The sequence below is a fragment of the Salvelinus fontinalis genome, chromosome 1, assembly GCF_029448725.1.
Source record: "Salvelinus fontinalis isolate EN_2023a chromosome 1, ASM2944872v1, whole genome shotgun sequence".
Classification (NCBI taxonomy): Eukaryota; Metazoa; Chordata; class Actinopteri; order Salmoniformes; family Salmonidae; genus Salvelinus; species Salvelinus fontinalis.
In genome coordinates, this window is record NC_074665.1 from 17251668 (window position 1) to 17273845 (window position 22178).

The 22178-nt window shown below is 43.0% G+C and overlaps 1 protein-coding gene and 1 long non-coding RNA gene across 6 annotated transcripts in view; one reads left to right on the forward strand and one right to left on the reverse strand.

Annotated features, from left to right (window-relative positions):
• Nucleotides 1-7165: 7165 nt before the first annotated feature.
• LOC129824609 (uncharacterized) lies at nucleotides 7166-8169 on the reverse strand. The gene is made up of 2 exons (XR_008754788.1): nucleotides 7686-8169; nucleotides 7166-7602 (listed from the first exon to the last, which is right to left on the reverse strand). It is a non-coding gene; the product is annotated as an uncharacterized LOC129824609 (long non-coding RNA).
• A 47-nt stretch (nucleotides 8170-8216) lies between these two features.
• The window catches only part of LOC129824254 (protein transport protein Sec24C-like), a 30162-nt gene continuing 16200 nt past the window's right edge, over nucleotides 8217-22178 (forward strand). The window contains exons 1-8 of one of the 5 annotated variants that reach the window (XM_055883802.1): nucleotides 8217-8383; nucleotides 16592-16767; nucleotides 17081-17161; nucleotides 17531-17648; nucleotides 17756-17922; nucleotides 18041-18613; nucleotides 19269-19408; nucleotides 19959-20027. In XM_055883802.1, the coding sequence (XP_055739777.1) occupies nucleotides 16611-16767; nucleotides 17081-17161; nucleotides 17531-17648; nucleotides 17756-17922; nucleotides 18041-18613; nucleotides 19269-19408; nucleotides 19959-20027 (1305 nt within the window). In that variant the 5' untranslated portion in view covers nucleotides 8217-8383; nucleotides 16592-16610. The remainder of the gene's footprint in view (nucleotides 8384-16591; nucleotides 16768-17080; nucleotides 17162-17530; nucleotides 17649-17755; nucleotides 17923-18040; nucleotides 18614-19268; nucleotides 19409-19958; nucleotides 20028-22178) is intronic. The other 4 variants (XM_055883888.1, XM_055884051.1, XM_055883966.1 and 1 more) reach the window with 4 other exon arrangements.

The window sequence follows — 22178 nt, forward strand, 5'->3', positions numbered from 1 at the left end:
GGACAGTTTGATTTCACAGAAGTGTGATTGACTTGGAGTTACATTGTGTTGTTTAAGTGTTCCCTTTATTTTTTTGAGCAGTGTAATATATATTGCTAATCTGTAGTCCAGGACCCTATAGATATAGTGAGGGAGGGTCTTATAGCACTTCACCTTCTATTAATACAACATAAACATAATCAATTATTATAATACATCAATCATTTGGTACAGGACCTATCATCAAGGAAATTAAAAAAGGGTTGCATGGAAGAATACAAAAAATAGTTCATTTCTGGCAATACAAATAAAATGTCACAAAACACACTCAGGTTTGATGCATATTTTGGAAGTTAACTAACACACAAAAAAAGGTGACCCCCCATCAAGGTGACCCCCATCAAAAACCACAGCACATATGAAACAACGCATTTGAATTATAAGGCTGTCATTCGGTCAATGAACTTAGTCACTGTCACTAGCCGGATACAAACTGGTTACTCTACCATGCACAATAGAGGCTGCTGCCCTATGTACATAGACATGGAATCACTGGTCACTTTAATAATGTTTACATACTGTTTAACCCACTTCACATGTATATACTCTATTCCAGTCAAGGCCTATTCTATTTAACTATTGCTGTACATATACTATTCTTCAGATATACTACATATTCTATCCATACAGTGCATTTGGAAGGTTTTCAGACCCCTTGACTTTTTCCACATTTTGTTACGTTACAGCCTGATTCTAAAAATGATTACAAAAAACATTTTTCATCAATCTACACACAACACCCCATAATGACAATGTGAAAACAAGTTTTTAGAAATGTTTGCTAATTTATTAATAACAAAAAACAAAACACTTTATTTACATAAGTATTCAGACCCTTTGCTATGAGACTAGAAATTGAGCTCAGGTGCATCCTGTTTCCATTGATCATCCTTGATGTTTCTACAACTTGATTGGGGTCCACCTGTAGTAAATTCAATTGATTGCACATGATTTGGAAAGGCACACGCCTGTCTATATAAGGTCCCACGGTTGACAGTGCATGTCTGAAGGATCTGAATACTTATGTAAATAAGGTATTTCTGGTTTTATTTTAATACATTTGCAAAAATTCCTAAAAGCCTGTTTTCACTTTGTCATTATGAGGTATTGTGTGTAGATTGATGAGGATTTGTATTAATATTTTTTCATTTTAGAATAAGGCTAACGTAATAAAACTGTGGGAAAAGTCAAGGGGTCTGAATACTTTCTAAATGCACCGTGCATACTGTATATTTATACTCCGGAATCCGATATTGCTCGTCCTAATATTTCCATATTTCTTAATTATATTATTTTACTTTTTAGATTTGTGTGTATTGTTAGATATTACTGCACTGTTGGAGCTAGGAAAACAAGCATTTCACTACACCTGCAATAACATCTGCTAAATACAGTGGCAAAAAAAGTATGTATAAATTGGTCATCAAATGTAGATGTGATCTTCATCTAAGTCACAACAATAGACAAACATATTATGCTTAAACAAATAACACACAAATTATTGTATTTTTCTTGTCTACATTGAATACATAATTGAAACATTCAAAGTGTAGGTTGGAAAAAATATGTAAACCCCTAGGCTAATGACTTCTCCAAAAGCTAATTGAAGTCAGGAGTCAGCTAACCTGGAGTCCAATCAATGAGACGAGATTGGAAATGTTGGTTAGAGCTGCCTTGCCCTATAAAAAACACTCACAAAATGTGAGTTTGCTATTCACAAGAAGCATTGCCTGATGTGAACCATGCCTCGAACAAAAGAGATCTCAGAAGACCTAAGATTAAGAATTGTTGACTTGCATGAAGCTGGAAAGGGTTACAAAAGTATCTCTAAAAGACTTGATGTTCATCAGTCCACGGTAAGACAAGTTGTCTATAAATGGAGAAAGTTCAGCACTGTTGCTATTCTCTCTAGGAGTGGCCGTCCTGCAAAAATGACTGCAAGAGCACAGCGCAGAATGCTCAATGAGGTTAAGAAGAATCTTAGAGTGTCAGCTAAAGACTTACAGAAATCTATGGAACATGCTAACTTCTCTGTTAAAAACACCCTATAAGAATGGCATTCATGGGAGGACACCACGGAAAATGCCCCTGCTGTCCAAAGGCGTTTGCGAAAGTGCACCTAGTTGTTCCACAGCTCTACTGGCAACATATTCTGTGGACAGATGAAACTACAGTTGAGTTGTTTGGAAGGAACACACAACACTCTGTGTGGAGAATAAACGGCACAGCACACCAACATCAAAACCTCATCCCAACTGTAAAGTACGGTGGAGGGAGCATCATGGTTTGGGGCTGCTTTGCTGCCTCAGGGCCTGGACAGCTTGCTATCATCAATGGAAAAATAAATTCCCAAGTTAATCAAGACATTTGGCAGGAGAATTTTAGGCTATCTTTCCACCAATTGAAGCTCAACAGAAGTTGGGTGATGCAACAGGACTATGAACCAAAACACATAAGTAAATCAACAACAGAATGGCTTCAACAGAAGAAAATACAACTTCTGGAGTGGCCCAGTCAGAGTCCTGACCTCAACCCGATTGAGATGCTGTGGCATAACCTCAAGAGAGCGGTTCACACCAGACATCCCAAGAATATTGTTGAACTGAAACAGTTTTGTAAAGAAGAATGGTCCAAAATTCCTCCTGACCGTTGTGCAGGTCTGATACGCAACTACAGGAAACATTTGGTTGAGGTTATTGCTGCCAAAGGAGGGTCAACCAGTTCTCAATCATACTTTTCCCACCCTGCACAGTGTGTTCAATAAAGACATGAAAACGTATAATTGTTTGTGTTAGTTTAAGCAGACTGTTATGTCTATTGTTGTGACCTAGATGAAGATCAGATCACATTTTTTACCAATTTATGCAGAAATCCAGGTATTTCCAAAGGGTTCACATACTTTTTCTTGCCACTGTATGTGCATGCAACAAATAACATTTGATTTAATAATTCAACAATCTAGCTGTTGATGTTAAAATTAATAGTTATTTGTAGTATTTTGAAATATAATAACCATTCATGTAAACAGCATTTATATTTTGTGAAAATCTCATTTATAGTACTGTCCCACTTTACTTTAGTGGTGTTTCTGCTTACTTTAGGGATCTCTTCTGCTATAAAAACACTCAAAATAAACCTTCAATCAATTTAAATGTAACTTCCTCATTAGATATTCTAAAATACATTAGAATAGGTTGTTTTAATTGTTCATAACATCTCCTAATTGATTATAGACGCTATAAAGCAAATAAACAGCATGGGAGGATGGTGACAGTATAGGCCGTCATTGTAAATAAGAATTTGTTCTTAACTGACTTAAAATAAAGGTAAAAATATATATATAATAATAATACTGATGGAAGGAATTAGAGGTAAATAACGGGCAACAAATAAGGCGAGCTCATGTCAGTCAAGACGAGCTCATGAATATAAGCTCCTCGCCCACTTAGCCTGTCTTTTCAAACTTCCTGGTAGACATGAGAGAACAAGTACTTTTCAGAATGACTGTTCAGGACCTTTAATATGTTTGGGAAGTGACTCCTCCTAAAAAAAACAGCATCTCTTCTCACCATTGAATATTCGTGTCAATCTTTGAACCCGAACCACTCCCCAACCTCTCCCCAACCGTTCCCCAACCGCTCCCCAACCGTTCCCCAACCTCTCCCCAACCTCTCCCCAACCGCTCCCCAACCGTTCCCCAACCGCTCCCCAACCGTTCCCCAACCTCTCCCCAACCTCTCCCCAACCGTTCCCCAACCGTTCCCCAACCGCTCCCCAACCGTTCCCCAACCTCTCCCCAACCGTTCCCCAACCGCTCCCCAACCGCTCCCCAACCTCACCCCAACCGCTCCCCAACCGTTCCCCAACCTCTCCCCAACCGCTCCTCAACCATTCCCCAACCTCTCCCCAACCGTTCCCCAACCGCTCCCCAACCGCTCCCCAACCTCTCCCCAACCGCTCCCCAACCGTTCCCCAACCACTCCCCAGAGGTACCTTATTGCTATTATAAACTATTTTCCAGTGTAATTAGAACAGTAAAAATAAATATTTTGTCCTACCGATGGTATGCGGTCTGATACCACGGCTTTCAGCCAATCAGCATCCAGGGCTCTAACCACCCAGTTTAGATCTCATTTACCTTAGTTTAATACACTAACTAAATAGCTCTGGAGAGTTGCATCTGCTAAAGGACTGAAATTTAAATGTAAAAATGAACACTTGCAAAGCATACTGCTGTGTATGATGCTAATGACCTCTGCCTCCAAACAAGACCAAATTTGATCAAAATACAGGACATGCTTAATATTTACCCATTAAAGGTTTAACACCCGCTATCACTCTGATCTGTCCTCTATATACATTCAATTGATAGAGCACTATTACCACATTTCAGTAAAATTCAAATCAAATCAAACGTTATTTGTCACATGCGCCAAATACAGCAGGTGTAGACCTTACAGTGAAATGCTTACTTACAAGCCCTTAACCAACAATGCTTTAAGAAGTTAAGAAGAAAGTGCTTTGTTTCTGGCCATTTTGAGCCTGTAGTTGAACCCACAAATGCTGATGCTCCAGATACTCAACTAGTCTAAAGAAGGACAGTTTCATTGCTTCTTTAATCAGAACAACAGTTTTCAGCTGTGCTAACATAGTTGCAAAAGGGTTTTCTAATGATCAATTAGCCTTTTAAAATTATAAACTTGGATTAGCTAACACAACGTGCCATTGGAACACAATAGTTATGATTGCTGATAATGGGCCTCTGTACGCCTATGTAGATATTACATAAAAAATCTGCCGTTTCCAGCTACAATATTAGTCATTTACAACATTAACAATGTATACACTGTTGTCACGATCGTGTGGCGGATTAACGGACCAAAATGCAGCACTTGGAAAATAAGCCATCTTCTTTTATTATAACAACACGAAGATGAACACGAACAAAACACTTTAACAAAACGACCGTGAAGCTACAAACGTTGTGCACAAACATAACAGGCTACAAACGTTCTTACATAGACAATTACCCACAACCAATGAGAGCCTATGGCTACCCTAAATAAGGCTCCCAATCAGAGACAACCGAAATCAGCTGTCTCTAATTGGGAACTCATTCAGGTAACCATAGACTCTCCTAGACAACTAAACATACATAGACAATACTAGAAACCTGTACTCCACACAAACCCATATACTATACACAACCCCTTTACCATAAACACCCAAAACCAACAAAACAAAAACATTCCCCATGTCACACCCTGACCTAACTAAAATAATAAAGAAAACCAATAATACTAAGGCCAGGGCGTGACAACTGTATTTCTGATCAATTTTATGTCATTTTAATGGACCAAAAAAATGGCTTTTCATTCAAAAACAAGGACATTTCTAAGTGACCCCAAACTTTTGAACGGTAGTGTACATGTAGGTAGAGTTAAAGTGGCCAGCATTCTGGTGGTACAGCATTAAAGTGGTACAACATTCTCACTAACAGGTGCAACAAATATAGACACTTCCAGAGCAAGACTGGAAATATGGTAATGAGTCAGCGATTCTTTCCCATACCACAAAATGTGTCCACAATGCACCATAATTTACAGAATGCTGAAGTAAATACACAGCAAAACAAACATTAGTGTTAAATTGTATGTTAATAAAATTACAGCAATTGCTCACAGTGAATATGTAATTATATATTAGAGCATACCAATCAATATTTGGTGTTTTATATTACTTGCACTTGTAATGGCTCTGGAACTGGATCCTGTACTTCCTGACGGGCCAACCCTAAGTGTTGAGAGTAGGCAACATCACCTCCGCCACGCTGACCCTCAACACGTGGGCCCCACAGGGGTATGTGCTTAGTCCCCCCCCTGTACTCTGTTCACCCACGACTGTGCACGCATGAGTCCAAAACCATCATCAAGTTTTCTGACGACACGATGGTGATGAGACCGCCTACAGGGAGGAAGTCAGTGATCTGGCAGGGTGGGGCCGGAACAACAACTGCTCCCTCAACGTCATTAAAACCAAGGAGCTGATTGTGGACTACAGGAAGGAAACAGGGGGGCGGGCACACCCCCATCCACATTGACGAGGCTGCAGTGGAGCAAGTCGAGCACTTCAAATCACTAAGAACTTAAAAATTGGCCGCACACATGCGCACAGTCGTGAAGAAGGCGCGACAGAACCTCTTCCCCTCAGGAGATTGAAAAGATTTGGCATGGGCCCTCAGATCATCAAAAGGTTCTACAGCTCTACCACTTTGAGCATTTTGACTGCTTGAATCACCGCTTGGTAAGGCAACAGCACCTCCCTCGATCACGTGGCGCTATAGAGGGTGGTGCGGTTAGCCCAGTACATCATTGGGACTGAGCTCCCTGCCATCCAGGACCTTCTATGTCAGGCAGTGTGACAGGAAAGCCCAGAAAATCATTAAAGACTCCAACCACCCAAGCCATAAACTGTTCTCTCTGCTTCCGCGTGGCACGCTGTACCAGTACATCAAGTCTGACACCAACAGGCTCCTGAACAGCTTCTATCCCCATGCCATAAGACTGCTAAATATTTAACTATATAGCTAACAAAATGGCTGCGCAGACTATCTGAGTTGACCCATGTATTTTATTCTTATTCTCTATAAACTCTCAATGGGCCCTACACACTTACACACACTGACACACCAACACACGTACAAACACTCCATCGTTTGCTCACACACACACATAATATGTACAAAAATGTATACGGACTCTACACACACGCACACCCAATCATCATATACGCTGTTGCTACTCTGTTTATCATATTTCCTGATGCCTAGTCACCTTACTCCTATACATATCTACCTCTATGGATTCAGTATCCCCGCACATAGTAAATATAGTACTGGAACTGCCCATTTATATAGCATGCTTACTTACTTTATTGTCTTCTTATTTCTTATTTTTATATTTTGGGTTTTTGTTCTACCTTGTTGATTTTAGTATTACATTGTTATTTATTACTGCATTGTTGGGGTTAGAGCTTGCAAGAAAGGTATTTCATTGTACTTGTGCATGTGACATTAAAACTATGAAACTTGAAACTTAAACTGGCAGTGACTACAGGCCAAACACTGAACCATTAGAGGTTATTTTATTTGGTTATGCATAAGTCATACATCATTCAAATGGTATTCAAGTTAAAAAAGTTTAAAACAAGATATTCAATCAAATCAATAAATGCTAAGTCAATACATCAATCAGTTATTAAATGAAAAGAAAAAAAGCCTCATTACAAAAGCATTTGATAGTGTTTGTTGGAAAGTAGATTTCGCCTGTTTGAGTTTCGAAGTTTTTTCTGGAGTGGTTGGTCTGGTGGAGTGGTTGCAGGTCTGTCTGTGTCATTTTAATGGAGGTAGGTAACAGTTGGTGTCTGGGTTGGAAACTGGGAACCGTGTTGGTGTTGGGGCCGGGACTGGAGACCAGAGGTGCTGGGTCTGGTGCTGGGGACTGACTGGGAAAAAACAGGACCCGCGAACTGGGGCTGCTGCAGGTTCTGGGTCGGGATCTGGCTCTGTAGAGAGGAGGAAGAACAACCTGAGGAGCAATCAGACATACAAGGGAGCCCTAGACCCAGAGGTCAATGGTAGTACTTACCTGTGGTCCGCTCGCACCAGGTGAAGGTCTGGTCTGGTCCCTCTGTGCTTCGTCTGGTGCTGGGACTGGTACTGGAACCCGGGATCTGGATTGGTGCTGGATCTGCAGAAAGGAAGGAATGACAACCTGAGGAGTAAACAGGCACAACAAACTGAAAGGGTGCATACTGCCATCTAGACTAGAGTCTAGACACTAGAGTGTTGTTTGAACAGGTATAAAGCCAAGGATGGCGTTTTACTGCCACCTATAGTTATGGTATGTTTGTTCACAAGTATAATTCATTGTCTGATCCTTCCTGATGACCCAGATGGAATCATATGATCCTTCCTTCACCCAAGGAAGGCCCACCCAGTTCGCTACTTTAAAATGGTGAATCTCTAAATAGCAATGTCCATGGCAAAACAGTTTTTCCCATCTATAGTCCTCTAGCTAACTCTATGGTGGTAAATTCCCACTTTGTTATGAACGCAACGTTACATAATTCATAACCCAACCCCTGTCCGGATGTGGACGTGGCAGACAGCCACGACACTTCCGGTGCGAATGTCTGCTTAGAGAGAAACCAGAGAAAGGATTAGCAGAACATCAATCCCGGGAAGACATCGCTTTGAAGTATTGACGGCCAAAGGGCTTCGGAACTGGTTCTGAACAGGAAACAAACGTCTGCTTGGCTAACTTGTTATTTTACCCAGTTGGAGGTGGGTTGTCGAGTTGTACCGTGGTGCAGTGTGTGACATTCCTTGAAAGAAAACATAGGATTGGGATTCCGTGGTGGTGCTCTAACGCCCAGAATGCTCCGATTCAAACTCTCATTCAACAGCTCTTTAAGCGTTATGTCAAAAATACTATCGTAATTTACTCTCGTTACGGCCGGTAACGTTATGTACTTCCAAAAAAAGTCTAAGAAAAATATTTTTTAAATGCCTCTGTTTGTACATTTTTATTTAACGTTGGACCTTTTTTGGAAGTACATACCGGCCGTACCGTGATTTAAATTTAGATAGTTGCTCAGCGAAACTCCATATTTTCTGATCAACGAACGCATTTTGACATGACAATGCTTGTAGAGATGGTGAATGGGAGTTTGAAACTGAGCTTTCTGGACGTTAGAGCCAGAGGTCTAACGCACAGATACTGGTTCTTCTAACTAACGTTACATGCTAATTTAACTCGCTACATAGCCAACAGGATAGCCACAGCTGATTCTTATTTCCATGATTAAAAGCAGTGTGTAAATTAGGCCCAAACTCTCAACTAGCTGACAAAGGTTAGTGCTTTTAAGTTTAGACTGAAGACTCAGTGTATAGAAACAAATATGATTTGTTCTCTGCCTGGTCTGGACCATGAATAATCATTTAGTTAAGTTATGTCAAATGCGACATTGGTTGCTGAGGTTAGCTAACCAACCGCGCTAGCTACTCTTGCCTGGCTAGCCAGCTAACCACAAATACCTCTGCTGCGTTGTTCTTTGAAGTGTTCAATATACTCTCGTGGGCTGTATTGACCAAGTAATCTGAGCAATTTGAACGAGAATCATTTGCTAGACAGATTTAGTTAGCTAATTAGATAGCCAGTCGTAATGTTAGCTAGCTACTGCACGTTCGACTGTTTTTTGCCAAAGCCGCTACGGCGAAGATTGGTCATTCAACAGGCCTGTCACGCTAATAGATACACGGATCCAACGGTATTGTATTTCTAGCCGTGGCAACTTCTACATTGAATTATTGAAAGAGCTGCGTTGGATGAAACCTTGTTTGTCATAAAATAATATTGCTACATCAGCTAACAAGCCAGCCACTGTAACCTAGTAACGGTTGTAGCTAGCTAACCGATGCGAATTCCATTGGATGAGACTAGCTAGCTACTATAGGCAATGAGTTAACATTACATCAATTATTTCAATTTCATGGTCCAGTCTTTCTTGTGACTATCGGTGCCTTTAACCTGCTCGTTTTACCTTTAGGGAAGACATGTTGTAAGGTAAGTGAATGAATGCTCAATAGCCAGTTACTCTCAGCTACTAGTATGCGAACAGTCTTGTTGACAAGTAAAGTTAGGTGGTGTAACGTTAGCTAGGCCTACTTTCAATGTTCAGAGGACAGGACACTACAGCATAGACTAACTATGTGATTGTATGGCTGCCTGTCAGCCTAGCCAGCCTAACACATGACGTTTGATTGAGCATTATGCTTCAACAAGATCTGATTGATCAGAAGTTGGTCCGACTTGTTGTATAGCTAGGGTTGTATAGCTAGGGTTGTATTGGTGGCTCACAAAGAGAAGTTAAGTGTGTTTAAAAGAAAATTAAGTGGTGGGAACGTCATCCTCCTGTTTGCCAAACCCAATACTATGTCAGGTCTGTAGTAGGATAATTAACCCTTTACACTCGTTCCTGTATCCGGTTTGAAAATGGCAGATTTTGGCACTGGTGAACGCCTAAATTGGAATTACAGTAACATGCTATAGTACATAATGTCAGCTCAACGTCTCCGCTTCACAGCTCTGTATGGGTTTATGATCTGAACATGAACACCTCATGAGACAAGAAGTTGCCCCATCCCTCCCGCTAATTGGGCAACCTTTGCAAATGTTTTGTTGTCTGAGTGAGGGAAATGTTGTAAATTAAGAGGACTCAATGTATTTTGAAAGATGACCGTTGAGGATTATCACTACAGCTTTGATTTCATACAAGCAAGCCAAACACCCATCCAAATGTGCTCTTCACATTTCCATATCATAAACCTCATGTAATATACAATATTAATGTTTACAAGATGGCATGGCGTCATACCCTGGGTGGTCCTGAACAGAATGAGTCTGTTGTATTGTGGAGAAAATGTTCCACGAACCACACATCTGAATGCACCCATGACTCCATTCTATGCTCACCCAAATGACCATCTGCTTCTCTGATTGCCTTATGAAAGCCTAACACTGTAAGATCGTATATTATAATTTAGCTAGTCATGTTGGCAATTGAACACACTTTCAAATCATGCCCACCTGAACCCGATCGTGATTTATAATGGACCGTTTTGGGATTCTGTGATCAACAGTAATTGTGTAAAGACTGGGAATGAGTGATGTTCCAAACAAAACAACTACAAGTGTGCTTGGTCTAGTTCCTTAATGGCACAGAGAGGGAAGCGCAAAAAAGCACCTTGTAGTTGAAGATAATTTTTTTTTTTACATAAAAGTGCATCGAAATGACTTGGGATACGTGCACACTTTGGAGAGGTGTGTGTGGCCACTTGGAGACACCAGTTAGACCTCTCTCTCAAACCCTTGTCATTTTTTTTGGTCCTATGTTGCAACTACCCCAAATTTTCCAGGAATAATGAGTGTATCCGGAGTTTTCAGATTTTGTTATCAACAAATGCGGCAAAAAGTACCATAAATGTCAAATGCACAAAATCAACAGTAATGTTTGGATTCAGTCAGTTGAACTGTAGTCATCTTTAGTCGAATTCCCCCGTTATCTCCAAACTGTTCCCTTTTAATTGCTACCATGGTTATTCATGTACTTTCCATATTTCTTCTGTATGAAACATTTAAATGTAGCCCTATCCATGTAGGCCAATTCCCATGAGCTTAAGGCCGTGCCTAGTGTGTACTGAGGTGTATTGTGAAGGCGTGATCTAGACAAACAATACACAGAGCTGATATAGGTGTGTTTCAAACTGTCACAGGGAATGTGACTCAGCTATTATAGACATACACTACCGGTCAAAAGTTTTAGAACACCTACTCATTCAAGGGTTTTTCTTTATTTAATTTTTTTTTTTTACATTGTAGAATAATAGTGAAGACCTAAACTATGAAATAACACATGGAATCATGTAGTAACCAAAAAAGTGTTAAACAAATCTAAATATATTTGAGATTCTTCAAGTAGCCACCCTTTGCCTTGATGACAGCTTTGAACACTCTTGGAGTTCTCTCAAACACCTTCACCTAGAATGCTTTTCCAACAATCTTGACATTTTTCAGATTGACTGACCATCATGTCTTAAAGTAATGATGTACTATCGTTTCTCTTTGCTTATTTGAGCTGTTCTTGACATAATATGGACTTAACCCTATTTGGTAAAAGACCATCTTCTGTATAACACCCTTACCATGTCACAACTTAACTGATTGGCTCAAATGCATTAAGAAGGAAAGACATTCCACAAATTAACTTTTAACAAGGCACGCCAGTTAAGACTTCTTATGGCTGCAATCCCGTTAACGGGATGATATGACAACAGCCAGTGAAAGTGCAGGGCGCCAAATTCAAACAACAGAAATCTCATAATTAAAATTCCTCAAACATACATGTATCTTATACCATTTTAAAGGTAATCTTGTTGTTAATCCCACCAAAGTGTCTGATTTCAAATAGGCTTTTCAGCAAAAACACCACAAACGATTGTTAGGTCACCGCAAAATCACAGACAGTCATTTTTCCAGCCAAAGACAGGAGTCACAAAAAGCAGAAATAGAGATTAAATGAATCACTAACCTTTGATCTTCATCAGATGACACTCATAGGACTTCATGTTACACAATACATATGTTTTGTTCGATAAAGTTCATATTTATATCCAAAAACCTCAGTTTACATTGGCGCCATGTTCAGAAATGCCTCAAATATCCGGAGAAATTGCAGAGAGCCACGTCAAATAACATAAATACTCATCATAAACTTTGATGAAAGATACATGTTTTACATAGAATTAAATATACACTTGTTCTTAATGCAACTGCTGTGTCAGATTTCAAAAAGCTTTACGCCAAAAGCACAATATTAAATAATCTGAGAACAGCGTTCAGCCACAAAAGCAAGCCATACAGTTACCCGCCAAATTGTGCAGTCAACAAAACTCGTACAAATAATTATAGATCTTCACTTAACTTCGCTGATCTTCGTCGGAATGCACTCCCAGGACTGCCACTTCCACAATAAATGTTTGTTTTGTTCGGTAATGTCCATCATTTATGTCCAAATAGCTATTTTTGTTAGCGTGTTTGGTAAACAAATCCAACGTTAGGAAGCGCGTTCACTAAAAGCTGACGAAATGTCCAAAAGTTCTGTAACAGTCAGTAGAAACATGTCAAACGATGTATTGAATCAATCTTTAGAATGTTTTTAACATATCTTGAATAACGTTCCAACCGGAGAATTACATTGACTTCAGATGAGCGATGGAACAGAGCTCCCTCTCATGTGAACGCGCATGGTCAGGTCATGGCAGACCTGACTAATTCCCCTCTCATTCGGCCCCCCTTCACAGTAAAGGCATCAGACAAGGTTCTACAGACTGTTGACATCTAGTGGAAGCTGTAGGAAGTGCAAACTCATCCATATCTCGCTGTGAATTCAATAGGATTTTGGTTGAAAATCGACCAGCCTCAGAATTCCCACTTCCTGTTTGGATTTTTTCTCAGGTTTTTGACTGCCATATGAGTTCTGTTATACTCAGACATCATTCAGTTTTAGATACTTCAGTGTTTTCTATCCAATACGAATAATAATGTGCATAAATTAGCAACTGGGACTGAGCAGGCAGTTTACTATGGGCACCTCTGTGCACCTTTCATCCAAGCTACTCAATAGCAATACTGCCCCTGCAGCCATAAGAAGTTAATTGAAATGCATTCCGGGTGACTACCTCTTGAAGCTGGTTGAGAGAATGCCAAGAGTGTGCAAAGTTGTCAAGGCAAAGGGTGGCTACTTTGAAGAATCTCAAATATAAAATATATTTTGATTTAAAACTTTTTTGGTTACGACATGATTCCATATATGTTATTTCGTAGTTTTGATGTCTTCACAATTATTCTATGATGTAGAAAATAGTTAAATAAAAACCCTTGAATGAGTAGGTTTTCTAAAACTTTTGACCGGTAGTGTATGTGACTGACTGTCCGTGACATGTAGCTGTCCACAGGCTATATCATCTCATGTTACTGTAACTACAAGCAGTCCAGCACATTGACTAGGTTTGAGACTGCGGGTGTGAAGCTAAACAGGACCTGGGCTGCATCTCAAAACTCTAGTGCTTTTTCTCTCCTCTGCACTGATCGATCAAACAAATGATAAGCGAAATAAATATGGTGGATACCCTTTTGGAATTCTCTCAGCTTTCCAGATTGTCTACATCAGCATTGATGGAGAAGGAGACGAGGAGACTTGAGATGCAGCAGCAACCCATGTCTGAGGTGTTGGCTGCAGTACAATACTGACTCCATTACACAGCTGCTGGCCTGGTTGTGCTGAGTGGGCATGTATTCTCTCTACAACCAGGGGAACCCAGACTGGTAGGGTGACCTTAGTGGGTTACTACATCAACCTGCTCACACTCTTTTCACCTTGTCATTATTGTTTTTATTTCAACTTTATTTAACCAGGTAGGCTAGTTGAGAACAAGTTCTCATTTGCAACTGCGACCTGGCCAAGATAAAGCAAAGCAGTGCGACACAAACAACAGCACAGAGTTACACATGGAATAAACAAACATACAGTCAATAATAAAATAGAAAAAGTCTATATACAGTGTGCAAATTAGGTAGGATAAGGGAGGTAACGCAATAAATAGGCCATAGTGGTGAAATAATTACAATATAGCAATTTAACACTGGAGTGATTGATGTGCAGAAGATGAGTGTGCAAGTGGAGATACTGGGGTGCAAAGGAGCAAAATAAATAACAGTATGGGGATGAGGTAGTTGGATGGGCTATTTACAGATGAGCTATGTGCAGGTGCAGTGATCTGTGAGCTGTTCTGACAGCTGGTGCTTAAAGCTAATGAGGGAGAAATGAGTCTCCAGCTTCAGTGATTTTTGCAGTTCGTTCCAGTCATTGGCAGCAGAGAACTGGAAGGAAAGGCGGCCGAAGGAGGAATTGGCTTTGGAGTTGACCAGTGAAATATACCTGCTGGAGCGTGTGCTACCGGTGTGTGCTGCTATGGTGACCAGTGAGCTGAGATAAGGCGGGGCTTTACCTAGCAAAGACTTGTAGATGACCTGGAGCCAGTGGGTTTGGCGACGAATATGAAGCGAAGGCCAGCCAACGAGAGCATACAGGTCGCAGAGTGAGTACTATATGGGGCTTTGGTGGCAAAATGGATGGCACTGTGATTGACTGCATCCAATTTGCTGAGTAGAGTGTTGGAGGCTATTTTGTAAATGACATCGCCAAAGTCAGTTTTACGAGGGTATGTTTGGCAGCATGAGTGAAGGATGCTTTGTTGCGAAATAGGAAGGCGATTCTAGATTTAATTTTGGATTGGAGATGCTTAATGTGAGTCTGGAAGGAGAGTTTACAGTTTAACCAGACACCTAGTTATTTGTAGTTGTCCACATATTCTAAGTCAGAACCGTCCAGAGTAGTGATGCTAGACGGGCGGGCAGGTGTGGGCAGCGATCGGTTGAAGAGCATGCATTTAAGGGCATTGAAGTTCGTCTGGAGATTAGTTAACAGTGTCCAAAGAAGGGCCAGAAGTATACAGAATGGTGTCGTCTGCGTAGAGGGGGATCAGAGAATCACTAGCAGCAAGAGCGACATCATTGATGTATACAGAGAAGACTCGGCCCGAGGATTGAACCCTGTGGCACCCCCATAGAGACTGCCAGAGGTCAGGATAACAGGCCCTCCGATTTGACACACTGAACTCTATCAGAGAAGTAGTTGGTGAACCAGGCAGTCATTTGAGAAACCAAGGCTGTTGAGTCTGCTGATAAAAATGTGGTGATTGACAGAGTTGAAAGCCTTGGCCAGGTTGATGAATACAGCTGCACAGTAATGTCTAATGACCAGCTCGGAAACCAGATTGCATAGCGGAGAAGGTACGGTGGGATTCGAAATGGACGGTGATCTGTTTGTTAACTTTGCTTTCGAAAGACTTTAGAAAGGCAGGGCCGGATGGATATATGTGTATAACAGTTTGGGTCTAAAGTGTCTCCCCCTTTGAAGAGGGGGATGACCGCGGCAGCTTTCCAATCTTTGGGGATCTCAGATAATACAAAAGAGGTTGAACAGGCTAGTAATAGGGGTTGCAACAATTTCGGCGGATAATTTTAGAAAGAGAGGATCCAGATTGTCTAGCCCGGCTGATTTGTAGGGGTCCAGATTTTACAGTTCTTTCAGAACATCAGCTATCTGGATTTGGGTGAAAGAGAAATGGGGGCAGAAGGTGGTCTATAGCAATGGTGAGAGACTTGTTTCTGGAAAGGTGGATTTTTAAAAGTAGAAGCTCAAATTGTTTGGGCACAGACCTGGATAGTAAGACAGAACGCTGCAGGCTATCTCTGCAGTAGATTGCAACTCCGCCCCCTTTGGCAGTTCTATCTTGTTGGAAAATGTTATAGTTAGGGATGGAAATTTCAGGGGTTTTGGTGGTCTTCCTAAACCAGGATTCAGACACGGCTAGGACATCCGGGTTGGCAGAGTGTGCTAAGGTAGTGAATAAAACAAACTTAGGGAGGAGGCTTCTAATGTTAACATGCATGAAACCATTCTTCTCTCAGCGTTGATAGCAGGGGCTCACTTCCAACTACAGGGATTCTTACCCTAACGAAGCAGGGCAGTCCCGTGTGGCTCAAAGCTGACCTCTTTTTCATGGAGCACGTGCGCCTAAGTTTAAATGTAGGCGAACAAAAAAATTCAGGAACACAATTAAAAATATTTGAGTTAATAAAGCTAGAATCCTTAATTTCTCTTGACTCACTGGTGCGCCTAAATAAATATTCTAATTCGCACAGCTAATTATTTAGGCAAATATGCGAGTAAAATAGTGTCACTGTAGAGCCCTACCCCTGGAATGTCAAAACACGTTGTTGGCCCAGTCTAGCACTGTCAGGGCAGTAAAGTTGATATAGAAATCAAACCCTGCCTCTGGAGTTAAATGCATGTTAACTTCTCCCAGCTCTAGGTATGAATTGAGGATGAATGTGAACCAGCAGCCTCCCATGGCATCTCCGTACGGCCAGCCCCAGCCTGGCTATGGCCAACCTAGCTACGCTCCCTTGGGAGGCGGCTACCCCGGCCCCTACGGACCCTACAGCGGCCCTGCTACAGCCTACCAGCCTGGGGCTCCACAAGGTACGTCTGTCCCTCTTTTTCTCAAACCTTATCCCTCTGGTTCGCTTCTTCCCTCTTGCGTCTTCTTCCTGTCTGTTTCTGTTCTTCTCAAAAGCTAGCTTGTCTTCTGCAAGGTAGAGAGAGTCTCTGTGCCCGTTGCAAAGTTTACTCATTGCCTTTCCTGTGTGTGTGTCTGTGTGAGAAAGAAAGGGAACTAAACCTGTTTGGATGTATTTGATTGAATCAGTGTGAATGCTTGTATGTGTTCCTCCTCGCCCGTCTTTCAGCATTTATTTTCCTCAGTACATGGTGTCTGCCTCTTCTTGTCTTTCAGGTTATTCTACCTATGCCAGCTTTCCCTCTAAGGCTGTGGCAGCTAACCCAGTCTCTGACCTGCCCTCTCCTCTTGACTTGGGTAACTGCTTCCTCTCGGTTCCTTCCTCCTACCTACATGCTTCTCCAGCCCGCTGGTCATGTGGCTGAGAGCAATGGTTCTCATGAACCGCTTAAAGTTCCAAATCTATGATGTAGCTTTCTCACATGACGTTACCTGCAAGGTATTCAAAATACCAACGTATACGGTATTCCCGCCCAACCTTACCTTAGGATGAGGAACTTTACCAACGTGTTTTTTTTTTGGCAGGAAGTAATCCTCCATTTAACATTCTTGCGTTGATGACATAACATTCATCATAGCGGATGATGTAACTTCAAGAATGCATCCGCTGTGTTTCAAACCTGTGGTCATTGCAGGCAGGTGCCTAACGGCCTCCCTCTCTCTCAGGATCTGCCAGGGGCCCCACTCCAGTCTCCACCAACCAGGCCTACTCCCAGTATGCCCAGGGAGACATTCAGAACGGACCCCCACCTATGGATCACTCTATGGCTCAGCCAGCTCACAGGTCAGACAACACACATGAAGAGTATCCAGTAGACAGCGGTTGTGTGTGTGTGTGTGTGTCCAGATGTTTGTGTGTGTACTGAGTTGTTTTTGTGTACGTGTGTCCAGGCCTCCAGTGTCTCAGCCGTATAGCCAAGGTGCTATGAACTTGTCGGGGCCACACCCTTCTTACCCCCAGCAGTACCAGGCACAGCCCTCCATGCAACAGATGACCAATCAGATGTCAGGGATGCAGGTCGGGTCAGGCCCCCTCACCTCTACTGGGCCGGGATATGGTAAGAAATTATTTAGAATGAATCAATTGACGAATTTCGTGCCGAACTTTGCATCCTACTAAACACAACTCTAGTTACCGATTCTTGCTGAATTTAATGTTCTCGGCTCTTTCACCAGCTCCACCTCCCAGCTCCAAGCCTCCAATCAGTGCTGCCTACTCCGCTGCAGCCCCTCCCTCCTATACCCAAGCTCCTCCCCCAGTGTCTGGTGCCCCATCCCAGCCTCCCCCTCCCAGTGAGCCTGCAGCCCCCCAACCTTACTATGATGGCCCTCCTCCCTCTCAACAACAACACTTCCCCTCCTCTCCATACTCGGGTCCTCCCCCTTCCAGCCAACCATGGGCCCCTGCAGACTCTCGACAACAGTCCTTCCCACCTGGCCCCCCTACCCCTGCTCAGCAAACCTTCCCCAACTCTGCTCCTCCTCCAGTCTCCCAGGCCTCGTACTCTGGCCCCCCTCCCTCCTCCCAACCTGGCCCTTTCCCACCTACCTTTGCACCCCCTGCCCAGTACCCTGCCCCCCAGCCCCCGTCCCAACCCGGGCCACCTCCCTTCCACTCTGGCCCCCCTCCCCAATGTCCAATGCCACCCCCTTCCATGTCCCAGCAGCAGGCCAACCACCTTCCCCCCGGCCCCATGCAGCAGCCTCCTCAGCCTGGCATGCAGGGAGGATACCCACCCCAGCAGAATGGTGAGTACACTATGTTCAAACCCCTGTACAACTTCAACCAGACCGCTGGCTTACTTTTGACAACAAAATGTTGTCTTGGGGGCCTCCCGGGTGGCGCAGTGGTCTAGGGCACTGCATCGCAGTGCTAACTGCGCCGCCAGAGTCTCTGGGTTCGCGCCCAGGCTCTGTCGCAGCCGGCCGCGACCGGGAGGTCCGTGGGGCGACGCACAATTGGCATAGCGTCGTCCGGGGTAGGGAGGGTTTGGCCGGTAGGGATATCCTTGTCTCATCGCGCTCCAGTGACTCCTGTGGCGGGCCGGGCGCAGTGCGCGCCAACCAAGGGGGCCAGGTACACGGTGTTTCCTCCGACACATTGCGGCTGGCTTCCGGGTTGGAGGCGCGCTGTGTTAAAGAAGCAGTGCGGCTGGTTGGGTTGTGCTTCGGAGGACGCATGGCTTTCGACCTTCGTCTCTCCCGAGCCCGTACGGGAGTTGTAGCGATGAGACAAGGTAGTAATTACTAGCGATTGGATACCACGAAAATTGGGGAGAAAATGGGATAAAATTTATAAAAAATAAAAAATAAAATAAAAAAATGTTGTCTTGGTAGGTTTACCATTTTCTAGCTAATAAACCAGAAGAGCTTCTAATAGATGGATAAATATTTTTCTCCCTAGGTGCATTTGGGCAGCCCAGAGGTCCCCAGCCCGGCTATGCAGGCCCGCAGTATCCTGGGCAACAGAACTACGGAGCAGGCCCTGCCCCCACCACTGCACCCACACAGAAGAGACTGGACCCTGACTCTATCCCCAGCCCGGTAAGACACAAACGCACACGCACTCTCCCAATCCCTATCCTGCTAACACATAAACACTTTGTCCTGTGATGTATTAGTGTGTTGGTGATAATGATGTTAGATATTGTACCGTGTGTGTGTTTTTGTTTAACTATCCTTGTGGGTACCAGAAGTCCTCACAAGGATAGTAAAACAAGGAAAAGTGGGTACATCTTGCTGGTCCCTATGAGTAAAAATGCTATTTTGAGGGGTTAAGGTTGGGGGGGTTACGGAAAATAGGATTTTGGATGAGAATCAATTCTTTCAAGGATAGCAACACAAAACTGCATGTCTGTCTAACAGTGTAACCCAGTCCAAGTTGAGCATGTGCTTCAGACTGATGATCTGCTGGCCTTCTCTCTGATCACTGACTAATCTAGAACCAATAATCCCAGTCTGGACAATCAGTCAGGGATTTAATAATCCTGCTACAGAGTTATTTTCATCCTCTTGTCTCTTTGTCCTGTTTTTTTTTCTTTTGGTTTGTTTAATTTGATGATTTGCTGGACAAAACTCTGTTGTGAATGTAAAGCAAGTGTCTGAGCTGCCGGCTGTGCAGAAATTCAGACATAGAATAGACCCAGATGCTATCCCCAGTCCAGTAAGTCTCCTGTTTACCTTGTAACCCCTATGCCCTTCCCCGTAAATCATTATCCTCCTGTCTACACCCTAACCCCTATGCCATACCCCTTAACCCATTATCTCTGTCTGCACCCTAACCCCTACACGCTAACGCTTCTGCTATACCCCTTAACCAATCATCCCTGTCTGCACCCTATGCACTAATCCCTGACCCCAGCCCAGCAATCTTCTGTGTCCTCTCCGCTTCACTAACTGCTACACCCGAACCTTTGAACCCTAACCCTGTGATCAGTGTTTCCGCTGCAATCATTTAGCTGTGGCGCTGCGCAGCGTCAAAATCATTGCCGCGACCGTCAAAAAATATGGAACATGAAAAAGTATTTCTGAAGCGTACTTTAAAGATGCTGGAAAAGTCCACATTGACTTTTCCTCTGCAAACAAAACGATATCCAATAGAGATCAGATAAACTATTCTACTACGGGGTTATCTGTTTACTGAGTTGGCTTGTGTGTTCTATGTGAGATCAATGCACCTTCGAGAGGAATATTTAAGTGCCATAGGGAGGGAAACATGCATTCTGACAAGCAGTCAATGCACAACAATTCTTGCAATCGTGGGGAAAACTGAAGTTAAAAAAAATAAAATTAAAATAAACCTTTATTTAACCAGGTAGGCTAGTTGAGAACATGTTCTCATTTACAACTGCGACCTGGCCAAGATAAAGCAAAGCAGTTGGACACAAACAACAACACAGTTACACATGGAATAAACAAACATACAGTCAATAATACAATAGAAAAAGTCTATATAGTGTGCAAATGAGGTAGGATAAGGGAGGTAATGCAATAAATAGGCCATAGTGCGAAATAATTACAATATAGCAATTAAACAGTGGAGTGATTGATGTGCAGAAGATGAGTGTGCAAGTGGAGATACTGGGGTGCAAAGGAGCAAAATAAATAACAGTATGGGGATGAGGTAGTTGGATGGGCTATTTACAGATGTGCTATATACAGGTGCAGTGATCTGTGAGCTGCTCTGGCAGCTGGTGCTTAAAGCTAGTGAGGGAGATATGAGTCTCCAGCTTCAGTGATTTTTGCAGTTCGTTCCAGTCATTGGCAGCAGAGAACTGGAAGGAAAGGCGGCCAAAGGAGGAATTGGCTTTGGGGGGTGACCAGTGAAATATACCTGCTGGCGTGTGCTACGGGTGAGTGATAATATGGTGACTAGTGAGCTGAGATAAGGCGGGGCTTTACCTAGCAAAGACTTATAGATGACCTGGAGCCAGTGGGTTTGGTGACGGATATGAGGCGAGGGCCGGCCAACGAGAGCATACAGGTCGCAGTGGTGGGTAGTATATGGGGCTTTGGTGACAAAACGGATGGCACTGTGATAGACTGCATCCAATTTGCTGAGTAGAGTGTTGGAGGCTATTTTGTAGATGGCATTGCCGAAGTCAAGGATCGTTAGATACCCTAGTAAAACTGACTGTTTGGCAGCATGAGTGAAGGATGCTTTGTTGCGAAATAGGAAGCCGATTCTAGATTTAATTTTGGATTGGAGATGCTTATTGTGAGTCTGGAAGGAGAGTTTACAGTCTAACCAGACACTTAGGTATTTGTAGTTGTCCACATATTCTAAGTCAGAACCGTCCAGAGGAGTGATGCTGGACGGGCGGGCAGGTGTGGGCAGCGATCGGTTGAAGAGCATGCATTTAGTTTTATTTGCATTTAAGAGCAGTTGGAGGCCATAGAAGGAGAGTTGTATGGCATTGAAGCTCGTCTGGAGGTTAGTTAAGTGTCCAAAGAAGGGTCAGATGTATACAGAATGGTGTCGTCTGCGTAGAGTTGGATCAGAGAATCACCAGCAGCAAGAGCGACATCTTTGATGTATACAGAGAAGAGTCGGCCCGAGATTTGAACTCTGTGGCACCCCCATAGAGACTGTCAGAGGTCAGGATAACAGGCCCTCCGATTTGACACACTGAACTCTGTCTGAGAAGTAGTTGGTGAACCAGGCGAGGCAGTCATTTGAGAAACCACGGCTGTTGAGTCTGCCGATAAGAATGTGGTGATTGACCGAGTCGAAAGCCTTGGCCAGGTCGATGAATACAGCTGCACAGTATTGTCTCTTATCGATGACGGTTATGATATCGTTTAGGACCTTGAG